Source organism: Cannabis sativa, chromosome 5 (assembly GCF_029168945.1).
Source record: "Cannabis sativa cultivar Pink pepper isolate KNU-18-1 chromosome 5, ASM2916894v1, whole genome shotgun sequence".
Lineage (NCBI taxonomy): Eukaryota > Viridiplantae > Streptophyta > Magnoliopsida > Rosales > Cannabaceae > Cannabis > Cannabis sativa.
This window is the reverse complement of record NC_083605.1, coordinates 55,785,653-55,805,490: the sequence shown is the minus strand read 5'-3', so window position 1 is coordinate 55,805,490 and position 19,838 is coordinate 55,785,653. Positions and strand designations below refer to the sequence as shown.

The 19,838-nt window shown below is 38.7% G+C and overlaps 1 protein-coding gene across 2 annotated transcripts; it reads left to right on the top strand.

Annotated features, from left to right (window-relative positions):
• The first annotated feature begins 11,973 nt into the window (after positions 1-11,973).
• Positions 11,974-19,536, top strand: LOC115716548 (bZIP transcription factor 16). Of its 2 annotated transcripts, none has more exons than XM_030645360.2 (13): positions 11,974-12,357; positions 12,782-12,906; positions 13,029-13,085; positions 13,175-13,249; positions 13,525-13,614; positions 13,703-13,765; positions 13,848-14,017; positions 15,270-15,324; positions 16,158-16,200; positions 16,285-16,580; positions 17,632-17,709; positions 17,799-17,924; positions 18,961-19,536. In XM_030645360.2, exons 2-13 carry the CDS (start codon positions 12,829-12,831, stop codon positions 19,072-19,074), a joined length of 1,245 nt encoding a protein of 414 aa, XP_030501220.2. In that variant the 5' UTR covers positions 11,974-12,357; positions 12,782-12,828; the 3' UTR covers positions 19,075-19,536. The 2 variants fall into 2 exon arrangements, with proteins under 2 accessions (XP_030501220.2, XP_060971746.1); XM_061115763.1 differs by having other exon boundaries at positions 12,054-12,357; positions 12,737-12,906.
• The last annotated feature ends 302 nt before the right edge of the window (positions 19,537-19,838 follow it).

Sequence of the window (19,838 nt, the reverse complement as noted above, 5' to 3'; positions counted from 1 at the left end):
GAACCGATCTCGTCCTCGATCTCATATGGTCCTTCCCAATTTGGTCCAAGTACCCCCACTCCGGGTTCTTGGGTGGCTGGAAAAACCCTTCTTAGGACCATATCCCCAATAGCGAATTTTCTGTTTTTAACCTTGGAGTTAAAATACTTGGTCACTTTCCTTTGATAAGCAGCCATCCGTATTTGAGACTCATCCCGGAGTTCTTCGACTTGATCCAAAGCCTCTTGGAGCAGTGCCTGATTGGTGGCCGGATCATAAGTCGTCCTCCTGTGGGATGGGAATAATGTTTCCACCGGGACCATTGCTTCACAACCGTACGCCATTGAGAACGGCGAGTGACGGTTGTGGTTCCGGGGGTCGTCCGTAGGCCCACAATACCCTTGGCAATTCTTCGGTGCCAGTTATTTTTACAGCGTAGCTTCTTTTTAAAGTGACCTTTAGGATTTTATTGATCGCTTCCGCCCGGCCGTTTGTTCGAGGCCGGCTACCGCGAGAAGCTTTTTACCACCCGTGTTGGTTGCAAAAGTCAGTAAATTCCTCGCAATCGAATTGCTTTCCATTGTCTGAGACTATCTTGTGAGGCAAGCCGTATCGACACACTATGTTTTTGATAACAAAGTCCAATGCCTTCTTAGCAGTTATTGTCTTCATAGGCTCAGCCTCTGTCCACTTGGTGAAGTAGTCCACTGCTACTATTGCATACTTTACCCCTCCTTTTCCCGTAGGTAGAGACCCGATGAGATCTATGCCCCAGACCGCGAAGGGCTGGTCATCAAAGTGATCTCATTTGGAGGAGCTCTCGGTATGTTCGCGTACCTTTGGCACGAGTCACACTTTTGGACATAGTCTATACAATCTTTTTTCATTGTTGGCCAGAAGTACCCTTGCCTCAATATTTTCTTTGAGAGGCTGGGTCCTCCCGTATGATCTCCACAGAACCCTTCATGGACCTCCAGCATGATTTGTCTAGCTTCAGGGTCCGATACACACCTTAAATAAGGCATGCTGAGTCCTCTCCGGTAGAGAATTTGGTCCATCATTACATAACGATGAGCCTGATACTGAATCTTTCGAGACAGTGCCCTCTCTTGGGGCAACTCACCTGTGGTTATGTATTTTATGATGGGGACCATCCAGCTGGGTTCTTGCCCAACCGCTAGTGTGGTCTCTTTTATTTTGATGCTTGGCTCTGCCAAGCGTTCCACTGGTACTACCCCCAGCTCTTCGATCTCACTGTCCGAGGCTAACTTAGCCAGACAGTCCGCATGAGCGTTCTTCTCTCGGGGGATTCTTTCTATTTTATAGTCCGTGAACTCGTGGAGCAGTTCTCGGACTATTGCTACGTACGCGGCCATCCGTTCGCCGCGAGTCTGGTATTCTCCAGAGACCTGGTTTACAACCAGCTGAGAGTCACTGTAGACTTCCACTCTCTTGGCTCCTACAGCTTTAGCCAATTTTAGCCCTGCTATCCGGGCCTCATATTCGGCTTCATTGTTTGAAGCTGTGAAGTTGAATCGGAGTGCTGCCTGGAGCCGCAATCCAGTAGGTGTTATCATAGCCACTCCGGCTCCTGAACCGTTCTCATTAGAAGCTCCGTCTACAAATACCCTCCAAGTGGGGATTGGTGGTGCCGGTGTGTTGGCTGTTGCCTCGGCTTCATTACATTCGGTGATGAAGTCTGCCAAGGCTTGGCCTTTTATGGAAATCTGGGGCACGTAATGTAAGTCGAATTGACTCAGCTCCATTGCCCACTTGAGGAGTCTTCCGGATGCTTCAGGCTTCTGGAGAACTTGCCGGAGCGGATGATTGGTCAAGATTCTGATCGGATGGGCTTGGAAGTATGGTCTCAGCTTCCTTGATGCCATCAGGAGGCAGAATACTAATTTTTCAATGAACGGGTACCTTGTCTCGGCCCCTATCATGCGCTTACTAACATAGTACACGGGGTGCTGAGTTTTTTCTTCCTCCCGGACCAGGCAGTGACGGCGGCCGCGTGCTCGGAGACAGCCAAATAGAGGAACAAGTCTTCTCCAAGGACGGGTTTCGATAGGATGGGAGGTTTGGCCATGTGATCTTTTAGCCTCTTGAATGCCTCCTCGCATTCATCCGACCATTCGAACTTTCGACACTTCTTCAGTATGTTGAAGAAGGGTATGCATTTGTCCGTGGAGCGTGAGATAAAGCGGCTCAGTGCTGCCACCTTTCCGGTCAAGCTCTGCACGTCCTTATGCTTCTTGGGGGATGGCATGTCTAGGAGAGCTTGGATTTTCTCCGGGTTTGCCTCGATTCCCCTTTGGCTGACTATGAAGCCGAGGAATTTTCCCGACTTGACCCCAAAAGTGCATTTTTTCGGGTTGAGCTTCATACCGTATCTCCAGACGACTTCGAAACATTCTTCTAAGTCGCTTGCATGACTGTTGCAAGCTTTGGATTTGACGAGCATGTCGTCTACATATACTTCCATGTTTCGTCCCAGGAGGCTTTTAAACATTCGGTTAACCATTCTTTGATAGGTTGCTCCGGCGTTTTTCAGTCCGAAAGGCATGACTAGGTAGCAGTATACCCCCTTATCGGTCCTGAAGCTAGTGCACTCCTGGTCTGCCGTATGCATTTTTATTTGGTTGTACCCAGCATAGGCATCCATGAAAGACAGCAGCTTAAATCCGGACGTGGCGTCTACCATCCGAGTCGATCTGGGTAGCGGGAAGCCGATCCTTTGGGCAAGCTTTGTTTAGATCTGTGAAATCTATACAAACTCGCCAGGTCCCGTTCAGCTTGGGTACCAGGACCGGATTGGCCAGCCATTCCGGATAGTATACTTCGCGGATCATGCCATTGGACAAAAGTTTGTCCACCTCTTTCTCTAAGGCCTCGGCTTTCACCGAGTCGAGCGGGCGTCTCTTTTGCTGTACAGGGGGCATGTCCGGGTTGACATTGAGTACATGGGTGATGACATGAGGGCTTATGCCAGTCATGTCTTCTTGGCGCCATGCGAAGATGTCGATGGCGCCCTTCAGTGTTTTTACTATTCTTTCTTTTCCCTCCGGGTCCAGGTTCTTCCCTATCCGGAGTACTTTAGTGGAGTCGTCGTCGCACACTGGTATTTCTTCGACGTCCTCCATTGGTTCCACGACCTTTTCGGACCCTATACGAGGATCCAGCTCATCCTCTTCAGCCCTCTCTATTTCGGGGGATTTCCGGACCATGAGTACAGGTAGGTGGGTGGCAACATTGTAACACTGCCTGGCCTCCCCCTGATTTCCCCTCACCGTTCCGACTCCGGCTTCCTGGGTAGGGAACTTCAGGCATAGATGTCGGATTGAAGTAATCGCACCAAAGTCGACTAGGGCCGGTCGGCCTAGGATCGCGTTGTAGGCTGTTGGACAGTCTACCACCACGAAGGTGCAATACTTAAATGTGCTCTGGGGGGTATCCGGGCACAGGGTAACTGGGAGCCTGACTTTTCCCATCGGGATTAGCGTCGTCCCGTTAAACCCTGTGAGCTGTGACCCACTAGGCGAGAGGTCTCGGTCGGTTAACCCTATCGCAGTGAAGGCTTCTTTGAAGAGCAAGTTCACGGAACTCCCATTGTCAATCAAGACCCTAGCCACCACTTTATTTGCGATGGGGGTCTTTATGACCAGCGGGTCGTGGTGAGGAAAACACACCGTCCTGGCGTCTTCTTCCGTGAATGTTATGGGTTGGTCCATTAGCCGAGGCCTTTGAGCTGGGAGTTGAGTAACCTCCCACACCTCGCTGTGTTTCGCGGCCTCGGCATATCTTTTCCGCTCCTTGCGAGTATTTCCTCCGATATGGGGACCTTCGGAGATCATGGCTACCCGTCCATTAGGCGAGGCGGTAGCCCGGGAATATGCTGGGCATCACCTGCGGGAGCAGCTGGAGGCAAGGCTCCTGCTGTACCCCCTGGCGTTCCCGGAGGCATACCCCCGGCCACCTGTCCTGGATTAAGGTGGGGCAACCTATTTTTGATCCACTCATAGAGGTGGCCCAAGCGGATCAGATTCTCAATCTCGTCTTTGAGATTCTTACACTCATTGGTGCTATGACCAATGTCGTTGTGATACTCGCATCTTTTATTCGGATCTCTCCGGGAGCTATCTTTGTACAATGGCTGGGGTCTCCGGTAGTGCGTATTTTGCCTAGTGGCGAAGTACACACGTTCCTGAGAGTCCGTGAGCTCTGTGTACTGAGTGTATTGGGGTGTGTACCCCTTTTTCTGGCGCTTCTCTCCCGTTCGGGTGCTGCCCTTGGAGGACCTTTTGCTCCTCGACCCTTGGGTAGGGCCTGTCAAGCTAACAGTCGGGGCCGCCTGTGAAGGAGCTCGTCCATTCACCCCGGACGGGTTACCGTAATGGGAAGACGCCGGTGCCAAAGCTTGGCCTTGGCTGTACCCGGGAGTAGCAGAGAATTGTATGTCGCTTATTTGTGGAGTCGCGGTCGAGACAGTGCCCGAGGACGGCACTCCGGGCATGTACCTTGCTATCCCGGTGGGATAGTAGCCTCCGTAAGCCACGATCTGGGCTTCTTCGAGGTTAATATATTTTTGGACTCTCTTCTGGAAGTCCTGAAGGCTAGCAGCGCCTTCTTGCTGCAACTCGTTCCAGAAGGGAGTCCCAGTGCGGATTCCTGCTTGGAGAAGCGCAAGCTGTTGTCCGTCATCGACCTTCTTGGTCTTCGAGGCTTCCTCTCGGAACCTCTTGATGTAATTCTTCAAGGTCTCGGTGGGCAGTTGCTTGATGTTGGTCAGGGCACTAACCTCCAAGTTAACCTTCCTGGCGGCGACAAATTGTCTCCGGAAGTTGGTTTGGAGTTTGTTCCAACAACCCACGGATCCTGGTTCCAGCTTTTTGAACCATTCCTCCGCTGATCCGCTCAGAGTGAGGGGGAAGCACAAACATTTGGCGTCATTGCTGACCCGCATGACTGTCATGACACGGTTGAACCGTGACAAGTGATCACTGGGGTCGGAGTTCCCAGTATATGCCGCCATTTCGGGCATCTTGAAGTTTTTAGGGAGCTCCGCCTCCAGGATATGCTTGGCACATGGCTCCCGATCCTCACTGTCCGAGTCGGAGTCATCTCCCTTCTGCCTCCGAGAGACTCGAGCAATATCTTTTCGAAGTATGGCAAGTTCCGCCATGATCCCTTCGTTTACAGTACCCGAAGAGACCACGGGCCTGTATCTTTTTTGGTCAAGATGATCCCGGAGGTCACCTTGATTCCCATTGATTTGATTTCTCAGATCAATGGGAGGACATCTCTGTCCTCTTCTTCCTCTACCCCCTGGTTCCTGGTGCACAGAAACGCTTTTTCGGTCCCCTCGATCCTGAGGGCCAAGACTCCCTCTTTGGAGCTTGCCCCTCTGCGGACCTTTCCCTTTAGGGAAATCCGAGCGGGCCCTTCGCGGATCCTGCACCTTTTTCTTTCGCCCAGGGGTAGAAGTAGGGTTTTTTGTTTGGTTTTCCTCAGCAGGGTGCCTTATAGGGCTAGGTTCCCTAGGTCTTTGCTGCTGGGAATTGGGCGAGGACGTCGCTGGTTCCCCGTCGAGCCCAGCGGCCATTGCCTTGGGATGCACGTGAATACCAGCAGCCTCCATGGCTTTCTGCATGGCTAACATCACTTCCTGCATTTTTTGATTTTGCGCTTTCTGAGCTTCGATCTCAGCTTCATGATCGATAGCTTTTTGTCTAAGGAGCACTAACTCTGAGTAACTTCCTCCGTCGTAAGCATACTCGTCGAGGTTTTCCTCGTAGTTCTCGTCGGGAACTATTTCTTCTTCTTCTTCCCCGGACTCCTCTGCTGCTCTTGAGGCTACATCTTCCTCATTTGGATCTTGAGCATCTTCCAGAGGGCAAGGGTGACGTGTACTCCTTGTCTCCACCATTGTTGTGGAGTCAAATGCTTGTTATGTAGTAGCTTTCCTCAGCTCTTAATGAAAGCACCAAAATGTTGACCGAGATTTTCGGCAACTATTAAAATATGATTATAATAAAGAGCTGTAAGAAAGTGAGATGAAGGTTTTTTACGTGGTTGGGGCGTTAATGAGCCTTAGTCCACGAGTCTCTGTTATTAATGGATGTATTTAATACAGATTCCACACTTGAGAGAAGGTCTTTCTCATAAATACAGAGAATGTTCTTGGTGAGTATTTTCTCTTCTTGCTCTTTTGCAAACCAAGATTCTCGACCCCATTAAATGAGCTTTGAGGGGGTATTTATAGTGTTTTGGTGGGGTAATCCCTAGAATTGTTCTTACACATGTATCTGTAAGTATCCATAAAGTTGGGCATTTCCAATGAATATACCATGGGTGATGCATGGTCAAATCCCTAGGTGCTGTAGGGTTTTTATGAAGAATGTCCTTTTTGCCTTGTGATTGACGTGACTCTTCACAGAGTAGCCGTCGCTAGACTTAAATGATCATTATTGTAGCGCTGCTGTTTGGGGGTTGTGCCGTCAGACTTTATTGCGTGTTACAGTCCCAACACGCTTCCTCCCATGCAGCATTAAATGCGACTTGATTGCTCGGGAGAGACCTGACACATCCCGGAGAGCCTTCACGCTATGCAAGCTTCCCGGAGTGCCTTGTACTCCGGGTGCCTCCTCCGGGACCCATGCTAACAGCACTTCCTTGTGGCGCACAAAGACTTAGCAAATATTTACAAGTTATCTGATCCACGTGTGCCCTCTCGACTGGTCCACGTATTTTGGGCGAATTTTGGAGCAACAGTAATTCATCTCATTCGCAGATGGATGTACATTCAGGGGTGGATATGAGTTTTTCGTTGTATTCTTAAAACGATCACTCTAGATTATACCTTTTAGCAAGAAATTTGAAATATTTGACAACTTTCATTAATTTCTAGCAGTGGTTAAAACCATTAAGGTAAGTGGTTAAAGATCTTGTGAACTGATAGGGGTGGAGAAATAGTTAGTAGATATGCAGTTCAAAGATCATTAAATTGATTTTTGAATTATATCCAAACTTACCTCCCCAGAAATTTCGAGTTACATATTGATGATTAGTTACTAGTCGTTGCCTAATTCCTTCTATGGTAATACAATTTCAGAATGATGTAATGGTTGTATACTTAATGTAAATCATTACTAGATTCATGGATGACCTAATCAAAATCTTAAGAAAAGCTAGAACTGTTAACCATGGTTTGTTAGCTATTCTAAGTGATTAGGGGTGGACCATCCCATTGTCAATAGATAAGAAAGTGTTTGTTCAAACAAATACTACTTTTCTAAGATAACGACTAAGTCTGAAAACAAGTAGCAAATAAAGGAGATGTTTTTCTTGATTCCAAAAGTGTTCTATCATCTTATATAACATATGATGATCCCACTGCCTCTGTTGTCTTGTCACAACCGAAGAGATCAATACTATTTAGTTTTCTTCGACATAATTCACGGTACCTTGTCGTAGTGGGAGAGTTTCTAGGAACTCACCTTCTTATGACTTGGGAGACACTAGTGATTAAAATCCATTGTGAGTTTAAACTAGTAATGGATTGTGAAGATAAGAAACTAAGAAGAAAGCCAAAAGAACTATGGTTTAATCCAGTCACATGGAATAACCTAAAGTTTTCTATTACAAGGACATAAAAGGAAATTTTTGTTTATAAGTCCATTCAATGGACTTAACAAAACTTCCTGTTCCTAGTATTATAGGTTTGAGTTTATCTAAACCTATGGCTTGTGGTATACCTGGTAATTACTTACTCTAATGCAAGCAACTTACTTTAGTAAGATGCTGAAGCATTTTCTTTCTAATGGCAATCTATAGAAGCTTCACAACTTCTTAGACATAGATTTTATTTATCTAAGGAAAAGTCTCAACTATTTCAGAAAAGATAAAGCCATGAAAGAATTTCTTATATTAACAGTGAGAGGTCTTAGATATGCTTTTGTATGCCTTAGACCAGACACCTGTTGTTGAGTAGGAGTAATGAGTAGGTATCAGATTAATCCAGGAGAAGAACATTGGAAGACAATCAAGTAAATCCTAAGATTAAGAAGAGGAACTATATGTTAGTCTATAAGGGTGTGTATAAAACTCTTAGACTACACCATATCAGACTTCGAAATTTGCCTTTGTGCTAGAAAATCTTTCTGATAAGATGGTGATTACTCTGGGGGTGGAATAGTGATTTTGGAGAAGTGTAAAAACCTATCTGAAGTCTCTAGGTCTACCAGAGAGAGACTGAATGTTAAAGCTGCAGGAAAGGTACTTATTCAGTCTAAGGAAAGTTCTATACATTTTTGGCATCATTCCAAATTGCCTTAAACTACTAGTGTTAATTTCCTGATGAGAGGAATTTCACATTATCAATGATTTTGTGATTAAGGAAGAGTAATGGTGGAGAAAAGGTTGTGTTTAATTCAACCTTTCAGATCCTATTACGAGGAGTTTACTACTACTACACTTGATTTGTATATCAAGGTGTTGAGATTATTTGAAACGCACTTTTTGTTTTATATTAGTGCAAGTGGGAGTTTGTTGGGTTTTATGCCCTAAATAAAACTCATTTCAATATAATCAGATTTACTTATTAATATAGATCAGAAATAACATTTAATGTTGCATGGTTCACATGATTTATTTCATGATTATATGTACATAATGTATGAATTCATCTGAAACCCTTTTCACATACTTGATCCTGTTTATTGTGCCGTCAACACATTGGAAAGTAAACATGACTATGTGAATAAAGTTTCCTAGATTTATCAGACATAGGGTTTTACTGATATGATAATCTACAACAGAGTTTACTTGCATTTGGAGAAGTGCTATGTTCTTTCCAGAGCATTGGTTAAAGTAAAGCTCAGGTTGGATGCATGGAGTATGCATCGGAAGGGACCGATATTGAACTTTGACTTAGATTTATTAAACTTACCGTAATATCTATTCAAGTCAATATCACCTAGTTGATCCTAGATCAAATGATCTTAATCCTGTTATGATTAGGCTCAATCTCGAGAGGCTATTCGTGTTCTTTGATTTGTTAGTTAAGCCTACTTTTAGGTCAGGGTGATACGTACATTTTGAGAACACGGTAGTGCAATTGAGTGGGAGCGCTATCATAAACATGGAATCTATAGCTTCTATCTGGCGAATAGTAAGCAAAGGATGATCTCCTTCGAGCTTGACCAAACGAACATAAATGGTGGAGTACTCATTTCACACAAGCTGAAATATCATTTATACGGGGTCAAGTGTTTTAAGGAATAAATACATTGTAGGGTGTAACGGTAATTTAATCCCTTTACAGTGTAGATCATTCATATAGAGGATCATTGATCACATTAGGATTATAACAATGGATAACTAATGATGTGTCTATATGGTGGAACATATAGAGCATTCTATATAACTGAGAGTGCAATTCTAAGTTCTATGCGTGGATTCAACGAAGAATTAATAAGTTAGTGAATTTTAGTGATAAATTCTTGATCTACTTATTGGAAGCTCGGTTATATAGACCCATGGTCCCCGCACTAGTTGAGATAATATTGCTTGTAAGACTCATATAATTGGTTTTGATTAATCAATTATAATTCTGAAATTAGACTATGTCTATTTGTGAATTTTTCACTAAGTAAGGGCGAAATTGTAAAGAAAGAGTTTTAGGGGCATATTTGTTAATTATGATACTTTGTATGGTTCAATTAATAAATATGATAAATGACAATATTATTTAATAATTATTTATAGTTATTAAATAGTTAGAATTGACATTTAAATGGTTGAATTAGAAAATTGGCGTTTTTGAGAAAATCAGATGCAGAAAAGGTAAAACTGCAAAATTGCAAAAAGTGAGGCCCAAATCCACTAGTATAGGGCCTGCCACTTTTGTAGGAAATTTAAACTGATATTTTCATTATTTTAATGCCAAATAATTCAAACATAACCCTAGTGGAATGCTATAAATCAATAGTGAAGGCTTCAGGAAAATTACACTTTTCTTCTGACACTTCTGATTCAGAAAAAAAAACTGAGCCTTCTCTCTCCCTATCTTTGGCCGAACCCACTCTCTCTTTCTTCCCTCTCAAATTTAGAAAATCTTAGTGTGAGAGTAGTGCCCACACACAGCAAGTGATACCTCAATCATAGTGAGGAAGATCGTGAAGAAAGACATTCAGCAGAAGGAGGTTTCAGCATCAAAGATTCAGAGAAAGAGATCCAGGTTCAGATATTGATAATGCTCTGCTACAGAAAGGAATCAAGGGCTAGAAATCTGAACGGAAGGAGTCATTATATTCCGCTGCACCCAATGTAAGGTTTCCTAAACTTTATATGTGTTTATTTCATCATTTTAGAAAGTTTATATCTAGGGTGTTAATAAACATAATTGTGAGTAGATCTAAGATCCTGGTAAAATAATTTCCAACATGTACATCCTGGTCTATTGCACATGGCCCATTTAAATAGGGCCTAATTTCTTGCCTTCTTTTTAGGTTGATTTTTTTGTTTTTGTTTTTTTTTTTTATGAAATGAAATATTAAATGAAGTAAAACAGTATGAAAAAAAAAATTATTACTTTCCACTTTTCAAGTAAAAAAGTTGTTCTCAATCCCACATTTAATGGTAATTTATAACTATTTTATCAAACTTTTTTTATTCTATTCATTTCTTTATATATTAAAAGTGCCTATCTAACGACATTTCTTGGTTTGAAAGAATATACTTAAAAATAAAAGAATATTCTGTTAAATTTAACGATTAGGTTTGATCTCCCGTTAACAAATAAACCCAATAATTAAACCCAAAAAATTAAACAATCTTTTAATTAATAATCTCTTTTTAAATTAAAAAAATCATCTTAGCCACATATCTCTCTAACAAACCTATCTTGGGAGAATATTAATAATTTTTTTTATTTATTTTTTTAAAAAGAAAAATATAGATAAAATGTCTAGAAAAGATACCTAGAACACCTTTCTTTCTTTTTTTCTTCTTTTATTTAATACCGAAAATAACGGATGATCTCGTTACAATTATTTATTTTAAAAAATATTTATTGTTCAGAGGTCCAAATGTATTCTTCATTTTTAATATATTTTTTTTTTGATAAAACGTCTTTAATTATTGGGATGTTTAATATTTATATTTGAAAGGCCGACGAAATCAAAATCGTCTCTCTTCCTCTCCACTATAGATTCGATACCACTTTATTTAGATTCATAAATTCATAAACAAATAAATCATAACAATTCAAAATCTCAAATCAAGAAAATTAAAAGTTTAGATTTATAATCTTTACAAATATGAAAAACTTAAATAGATCTATCTACCATTGTTGTTGCCGTTGCTTAGTTACTGAATTCTTAAAACAAAAACCACTAGAACTTATATAAAACTAATATTTACGTGGCTCGCTACGTAACTCTCATCTAGTATTTTTTAAAAATGCATATTCTATTCATTCCAAAGATATTATTTTTTTTTATCTTATATATAATTCTTTGCAATTAACTATCAAAAGTTAAAAATTAAGAGAAAAAAATTATGAATTTTAAGTAGAAGGTTAATGTTAGCTTAAAGTTGTAATGGGATAAATATAATTTTAATAAAATAGTTTAATTTTTTTGGTGCTTAATATTGTAAATTATATAATCGTAATATAATAATATTTGAAAATATTATTAATTTTTTATTCTATTTTTTTAAGGGCCTAAATTTAAAGATTAGAACAGGGCCTCAAAAATGTTTAAGACGACCCTGGTCAAAAGTCAAACTTAATGATTGGTACCGAATATAAAAAATAATGTTTTGATCCTTTTACTATTTATTTTTTTTTTTATGAAAAAAAAATGATACTTAAATGTAAGAAAGTAAAAACTTTGATGTGCAAATTTTCCTCTTTTTTTTTCTTTTTTTCTTTTTTTTTTTAAAAAAAGTGGTATAAAGGAAGAATGTAATTGGACCTTGTTTAAGTAGGCCCAATGATTTGGAGCTCAACTGGCCCAAGACCGAGTCGAGCTGGAGCATCAGGGAGGGACTGAATGTCTCACGAGTAAACCAGAAAATTAATTTCCTTTTTTTTTTTAATAATTCCATGAAAAATCCTTAGGACAGCGACACCGTACGACGACCCACAGAATCGGCTCCGTGCAACCCCCTCACAAACCCTAATTCCCAATTTCCAATTGTTGATCTTCCCCAATTTTCCTTGCGTGAAATGCTAAGATAGTGTATGCGCAATTCTCTGCTACTGTCTTCCCCAATTTACTCGTTCAATTTTTTTTCTTGCTGAGACAGCTCTGGTGTTGCCATTCCAAGTATCGGATTCTGTTGTTTGATCAGATTGAGATTTGATTTTAATTGGTAATTTTTCTGTGATTTTGATTTTCTTACAGGTTCTGTTGGTTTAAACTCCCTCTTGCTTTGATCAGTTTTGCCCCTATTTTCCACGTATAATTTTATAGATTTATTTATATAATAATGTATAATATATTTGGCTGCCTTGGAACTTTAGGGAATGTTAAAGCTTAGTTTTTTCAGTAATTGGGTTTTCATTATTTGGTCGTGCAAAATGGGAAAATTTTTTTTAGCTTAATGGGGAACTAGTGCCTAGTGCCGCAACTTGAGTGAATTATAGAATTTTTTTTATTCCCAGTATTTTTATATTACAAGGAAGTTATTATAATTATTGCTTCTCTTATTTATATATTTATTTTTCCTAATTTACTGTGGAATATTGTAGGCGTTTCTTTGGTGAATCTAATATTGTACCTGCATGATGCAACAGGGTTGGTTTTTAGGATGATTTGAGGGGTTTCTAAAGGTGGTCGAATAATGGGTAGCAGCGAGATGGATAAACCAGCTAAAGATAGAGAGAAGGATTCAAAGACCCCGCCTCCTCCTAGTACACAGGTCTACTTGTGTGTTTCTCGTTAAGTCTATGTTCATAAGTTTTGAGGTACTTTTGTTTTGTTTTTGCTAAAACTCTTTCTTTCTTATTTTCTTTTTCCTCTTTATTTTTATGTGTCATTCAGGAGCAGTCTTCGACTACAAGTACTGGTGCAGTTAATCCTGATTGGTCGGGGTTTCAGGTTTTGTAGTGATATTCTGAAGTTTTTCTCTTTTATATTCTTTCATTTTTCTCCTTAGTCGTGCTTATGCTGCTTATTATTGTAAACAGGCATATTCTCCGATGCCTCCACATGGGTTCTTGGCATCAAGTCCCCAACCTCACCCATATATGTGGGGTGTCCAGGTAAATAACTTTTTTTGTTTTTTCGTTCCTTTCAACTAATTGTTAATACTTTTGTATTGTGCTGATTGTTGATTGGTTATTTAATTTTTGTTTTAAAGTCACGAAAGAAATAAAAAAGTATTAATTTGCCTTCCATACCTCTGTGTTTGTGCCTGTTTAGAACAATGGCCTATAGATTTGTGTGATAGCTGTTTCTAGTGACAGCTTTCTAAACAGAATTAAGTGCATCAACTGTTGCTAATTCTTGAAGTTTTATTTTTAATATGTAATTGCAGCATATTATGCCTCCATATGGTACCTCTCCACATCCATACGTTGCAATGTATCCTCATGGTGGGTTATATGCTCATCCGTCTATGCCTCCGGTAAGTATGTTGTTCTTTATTGCCTGGTTGTGCTTGTTTCTTTGTGTTGTCATTTATGTCAGTGACCTTTTCTACCATTCTGAAACAGGGGTCTTATCCTTTTAGCCCTTTTGCTATCCCTCCTCCGAATGGCATTGCTGCTGAGGCTTCTGTGAGTGCAAGTACTGTCTTATGATTTGTTTCCTTTGCAATTTGTAGGCACTTAGTGACCTTGCTTATAAAATCCCATGTAGGGTAATACTCCTGGCAGCATAGAAGCAGATGGTAGGCCATCTGAAGTGAAGGAAAAGTTGCCTATTAAAAGATCGAAAGGAAGCTTAGGCAGTTTAAATATGATTACAGGGAAAAATAGTGAGCTTGGTAAAACTTCAGGCGGCTCCGCTAATGGAGGTTACTCCAAAAGGTATGCTGAATATGTAGACTGCTTTGGCAGTTGATAATTGGAGCTATAGCCTATAGCTGTGCAGACTGTTATAAGGATTGGTATTCATGTATTTTTTTGCACAATCCATCTTTGCTTATGAAGACAATAGCTAAAATTGCTTATTTTCCGTCATACTTTTGTAGGTTAGAAATTTGCGTAGCTTCTTTCTTGTTTTGAAAATGTAGGCAAATATGTTTGTGTTAATTCATTAAGAAATGTTCTTTGTTTTACTATCAAAACGAAAAGGAAAGGACGAATGAATGAAGGAGTAAGTAATAAATAGATATATCATGTACTTGTGAGGCTTTTCAATAAACTTGAATGGGGTAGGTCAATCTAAGACAAGTGGCCTTTGTCTCTTCTTCTTCTTCTTCAAAAAAGAAAGATATATCATATACAGAATACTTCATATATTATCTTAAATAAGTACAATATACATTGTGTATAGGTTGATTTGATACAAAGAAACTCTTAATACATTAATCGTAAGCATAATGAAATTTGGAAGAAAAATAGGGACTAAAGAAGATTTTGTCTCATGGCTTAACCCCAAGGGGCGGTGTAGTGGTAAGGAGGAGTGTTGGAAAGTGTTGGTAGGCATTTGTTCCAAGGTTTGAATCCCCACAGACTCAAAAGCCTTGGGACCACTAGGAGGTCTTCTCTGTTGAACTGCCAGGGCCAAAAGTTACAGAATTCATAATAATAATAAAAAAAAGGTCTCATGGCTTGAATTGTGCTTATCACTGTTTCTCATCCTATAATTGTGCAGAAAGACACCTCGTTGTTTAACGTAAATGACAGTGTATTTAGTAGATCTCATTTCATGCACTGATTTTGTTTAAGTGAATGATAAATGAAAGTTTTTGTTCCTGATTTATTTTTCCTTTCTGATATTATTATTAGTTCAAGACAGTTAGCAATTGAAAGGACATGGCTTCTTGTTAATTGATATATCTATCTGAAATAATTACATCGAAAATATTGTCAAAAATATGAACAAGATGGCTTATTTTTTTTGCAAAGAAAAATTATTTTTGGACTTAATACATTTTGGCTAAATATTAAGGCTTTAGACTCACTTTTTGTGTGATCATGTTTATCTGGTTAATTGTTTACTGCCTTGGTAAACAGTTGTATATAAGTATAGGGGGTCTTTTATTTTCCCAAGTTTAAGTTGATTTTCATTGCTGAGGCTACTTTAGCTAATACCTGAAAGAACCTTGAAATGCAGTGCTGAGAGTGCTAGTGAAGGCTCAAGTGAGGGGAGTGATGTAAACTCACAGGATGTAAGTACTATTTCTACTATGGTTGATTGTTTTCTAGCTCCTTATGTACTTTCTTGCTTGTCTAGTATTGTCTTGATGCTGTTTCTATATATATATGTATATGTACATATGTATTTATATATATATATAAGTTCCCCCCTTTGAAGTGTAATTTGCTTTTTGGAAGTGTTGTTGTCTACTATTTTGGTTTTTTTGTTTTGTTTGTCAGTTGTTATTCTTGCAGTGTGGTTTCCTCTTCTAATTTAATATCAGTTATTTATGATTCCAAAGCTTGATAATTGTTAGTACATTTCTAATTTCTTTTTTTTTTGGTTATTTATTTACCTACTTTTATGGAAGAAAAATGCTACGCTTTTGTCTCCTTCCTCTCTTGTATAGTTTATTTTTTTAATTCTCCCTTGCTTCCCTTTTTCTTTGTTGGGGTTTGAGTAAGTATGTGTTGTTGAATACTAATTACCTTACCTGTAGACACATTTGCACTTCTATTTAAAGCATTGTGGTAAATGAGTTAGTGAGAGACATGTTTTCTATGAATTAGTTTGTTGGAAATGTTGCTCATTTGCCTTAAACTTCTATTTTAGCAATTATAATAAATTGTAACTTATCCATAAATTACAATGGAAAAACCCTATAGTTTTGCTATTTAGTAAATGTTGGCTTCTTCTTGTTTTTTTTACCCCTTTTTTGGTTTGGATTAATGTGTGAAGTATTTTCTGATAATTAATAGAAAACTAACAGGTTATCTTCTACCCTCTTTTGTTGGTTTTGTGAAATATTTCTAAAATAATGAAGCTTTACTATTCATGACCTTCTATCTTCATTCACTTTTATAGGACTCACAACTCAAGTCAGGGGGTAGACAAGATTCTTTAGAAGGTTTGATTGTATTATCCCCTTTGACTATACCTTGAATCCGCGTAGATAGTGAGATAGATGTTAAATTATATGGCCTTGTTGCAGGTGATGCATCTCAGAATGGAAATTCTATGCACGGTCCTCAGAATGGAGGACCAAACACACCTCATTCAATGGTTAATCAAACAATGAACATTATGCCAATAACAGCTGGTGGTGGTGGTGCTCCTGGTGCTGTTCCTGGTCCTGCAACAAACTTAAATATAGGAATGGACTATTGGGGGGCTCCAGCTGCATCTGCCATTCCTGCATTACGTGGGAAGGTTCCTTCTACTCCAGTTGCAGGAGGAATTGTCACTGCTGGCTCTCGTGATAGTGTTCAGTCTCAGCTTTGGTTACAGGTTAATTGGCACTTTAAGCTGTTGAATTTTCTTATCTGTGTGAATTAAAACATCATTGCTCCCATAAATACTCCTATTTAAGCTGGTAAATTGAAAATTTTAGGATCTAAAGGAGCATAACAAATGTACTAAGAGGCACAAATATTTGAATAAAAACAAATAACTAGCATTAATTGAAGGTCAAGTTTTGGTTCAGACATGCACGTGCACATGCACACACAAATGAACATTGAACAATTATTGGGGCACTCTGGATATTAACCAGATTAATTGGTTCAGTTTTTTTTTTGGTCAAAATTCTTGTATTATTTTGGTTCAGTGCTTCTTCTCATTCAGTTCTTATTGTCTTGCACAGTTACACTATTAGTTTGCTGCAGAATTGTTGTTCCTTTAGTTTCCTTGTATTACTGTATTGTGATTTTCTTATGCAATGGGCAGAGAGATGCATTTGTACTTCCACCCTCTGATTTCATCATCTGAGATGTTGCTTCATAACATAAAAGCTGTGTGATTTTGCTTCCTTATAATTGCCAATCTCAGTCATCTTAGATTCTTAGGTGGTGAGCAACTAAATCATGCTCTTTTTCTTTTCCTGTTGTTTTTGTCCTATCTCTCTCAAATTGTCTCTTTTGTTTCTCACTGTCACTCCAGTTACAACTGATATCTAGCTGTAATTAGGGTTTTATTTTAGTGTTATCATAATATTTCTCTCTACTAGACTCTACATATGAGCATTCAACCACAACTAACTGATAACTATACAAATAAGTATATGTGTTTCATTACTGTACATGACCTATAAAGTTTAAGCAATAGTTTATACAAATGCCTTAACTTATCTGTGATGTTAGCAATTAGGAATTGATGATTTGTTTATGACTCTGTTAATTTGCAACTTTGCTATAATTTTTAATATATCATTCTGACATTTTCATTTTAGTCTTCAAATTCCTTTGGAATCCGCTAGTGTTTCTTCTGTTCAGGATTTTTGCTGTATGTTATATTTTTTTCTTCTATCTGAAAGTTGCACCAATTGTTTATCTGGATTTAGGATGAAAGAGAGCTTAAAAGGCAGAAAAGGAAACAGTCAAATAGAGAATCTGCTCGTCGCTCTAGATTGCGTAAACAGGTAACTGTTATGTCTAATTCTTTTCATTTGTTTTGCAACTCTTAGCCTACATATGAACTCACGGGTTGTACTTATGCATTTGCATAAAGGCTGAATGTGATGAGCTGGCTCAGCGAGCAGATGCATTAAAAGAAGAAAATGCTAATCTTAGATCAGAGGTTAACCGAATCAGGAGTGAGTACGACCAGCTTCTTTCAGAGAATACTTCTCTCAAGGTGATGCTCTAATTTTCATTTGATGGATAATAAAGTAAATTTAAATTTAAAAATTAATGAAGAATAAGGAGAACAAGCGGTTTCCAAAACCACAAATACAAAAATGAATCCAATTGCAGAGGTCCTTTTCAACTCAGCAAGGTCCAAGACAGGAATTCCTTACAATTTTGCAAAAAATTTAAAATGTCTAACTGTAGTAGACTGAAGAGAAATCCTTGCCCTATCTTCTAGTCCTTTTTCCAGCCAAATAATCGAATAAGTGGTCAGTAGACTAATATTGTGCTATTCCAGAGTAAGAAAAGTTAGAAACTCAACTCTCAACGACTTATTCAACAAACTGAACAAATCAACCACAATTTCTAAGGATACACTATTTAACTTCACAAGTAAAGATTTATGATAATCCTTTGCTTGGTTAGCCTTCGATAATCAACCAATGCACCCACTTGTACAGCCTAGAGCATGAATGAGTTCGTTCTTCGCTGAAAAATATTATAAACTGACTGATCTTGTTTGCAATGTGAATTGGCCAAAGCATATGGATCAAAATCAAAGTAACGTATGTTGTTGATAGCTGCCAAAAGCCTTGTGCCCCAGTGAAACTAGTGTATAAATTATAGGAAGAAATTTTTACGAAGTGACAATTAAAAAAAAAAGGCTCTATTTTCCTTAATTACTTGTATAACTGGCCTTTAAGATAATTTTAACGGCTTGTCGTCATTTATAGTGGAAATGCGGGGTAAGCTATAGGTTGTCCATTTACTATGTTTATTTCTAGTTCCCCTGTATGGCTTTACCATAATAATTCACTTGGTCTGTGGTTATGGCACTGGGAATGACTATGACAGTGTATAAAGATTTCATCTCTGAAAACTCAAATAATATTCTACATGCCTTAAATGGTTTCAATTCAAAGATTTATAGGAACATTAGTTCTGAATGTACCAAAGGGAAAGCAACATTCTGTGTCTTGTTGTTAAAAAAATTCATTTAATATTTGTGCTTCCTTCAAGTTTTCTGAAAGTCTATAATTCAGGAGAAGCTCGGGGAAGTTCCTGGACAAGATGACCTAAGATCTGGCAGGAGCGAGCAACATTTGAACAATGACACCCGACAAACAGGTCAAATAGAAAAGCACGGCGGTCACTAGACATTGGTTGCCCTGTTTCATGCTGCTCTCAAGGAGCATAACCTAACCAACTAGCAACAGAAGTTTTTATTTTGGCATAGCTTGTAGTTTGAGTTAAATCAAAGAAACTTTTTTTTCCCCTTATTTCTTTTTCCTTTTTCTTATTTGTATTAGTTTTTTTTAGGATACTGCTTATTTCATATGATCATCCTCCATGTTTCTGATTCGGCCTTATATGTTTGAGAATCGAAACAATAGGATGATGATATGTAGTGTGAAATTCATGACAGTACCCTTGTTATAGAAAGGGTGGTGTTCACTTCACACTTTCCTTTACCTTGTATTAAATTATGATTGATGAATGTACCATGCTGCTGTTATGTACTTGGGCAAGCACATTTGAGTATCACACTTTCTATGTTTATTGACTTATTCATGTAGTTTATCATTATAATGCAATGACTCCAAGTTTGGGACTGTAAAGTTTGTTCCTCTCAAATATTTTAATTATAGCAAATATTTCTGACTTAACCCGCACATTTTATTTTTAGAAAAAATAAAACTTGAGTGAAATATAATTTTACAAAATTTAAAAGAATTACAAGTATTTACAAAATAAATAATAATAATAATAATAATAATTGTCTTATCAACTTTTATGAAGAGGGAGGGAAATTATTTGAACGGTAATTTTGGAAAGAAAATTTGCTAAAATTTGGCTTAATATGTGTAATTGTAAAGCATAATCTTTGGGAAACTTACAAAAATACTGTTTTTTTACTAAA

Coding starts and splice junctions, on each gene's coding strand:
- LOC115716548 (XM_030645360.2), top strand. CDS start 12,829: ATGGGTAGCAGCGAGATGGATAAACCAGCTAAAGATAGAGAGAAGGAT. Junction 13,086..13,174: donor CTGATTGGTCGGGGTTTCAG/GTTTTGTAGTGA, acceptor TATTGTAAACAG/GCATATTCTCCGATGCCTCC. Junction 13,250..13,524: donor CATATATGTGGGGTGTCCAG/GTAAATAACTTT, acceptor ATGTAATTGCAG/CATATTATGCCTCCATATGG.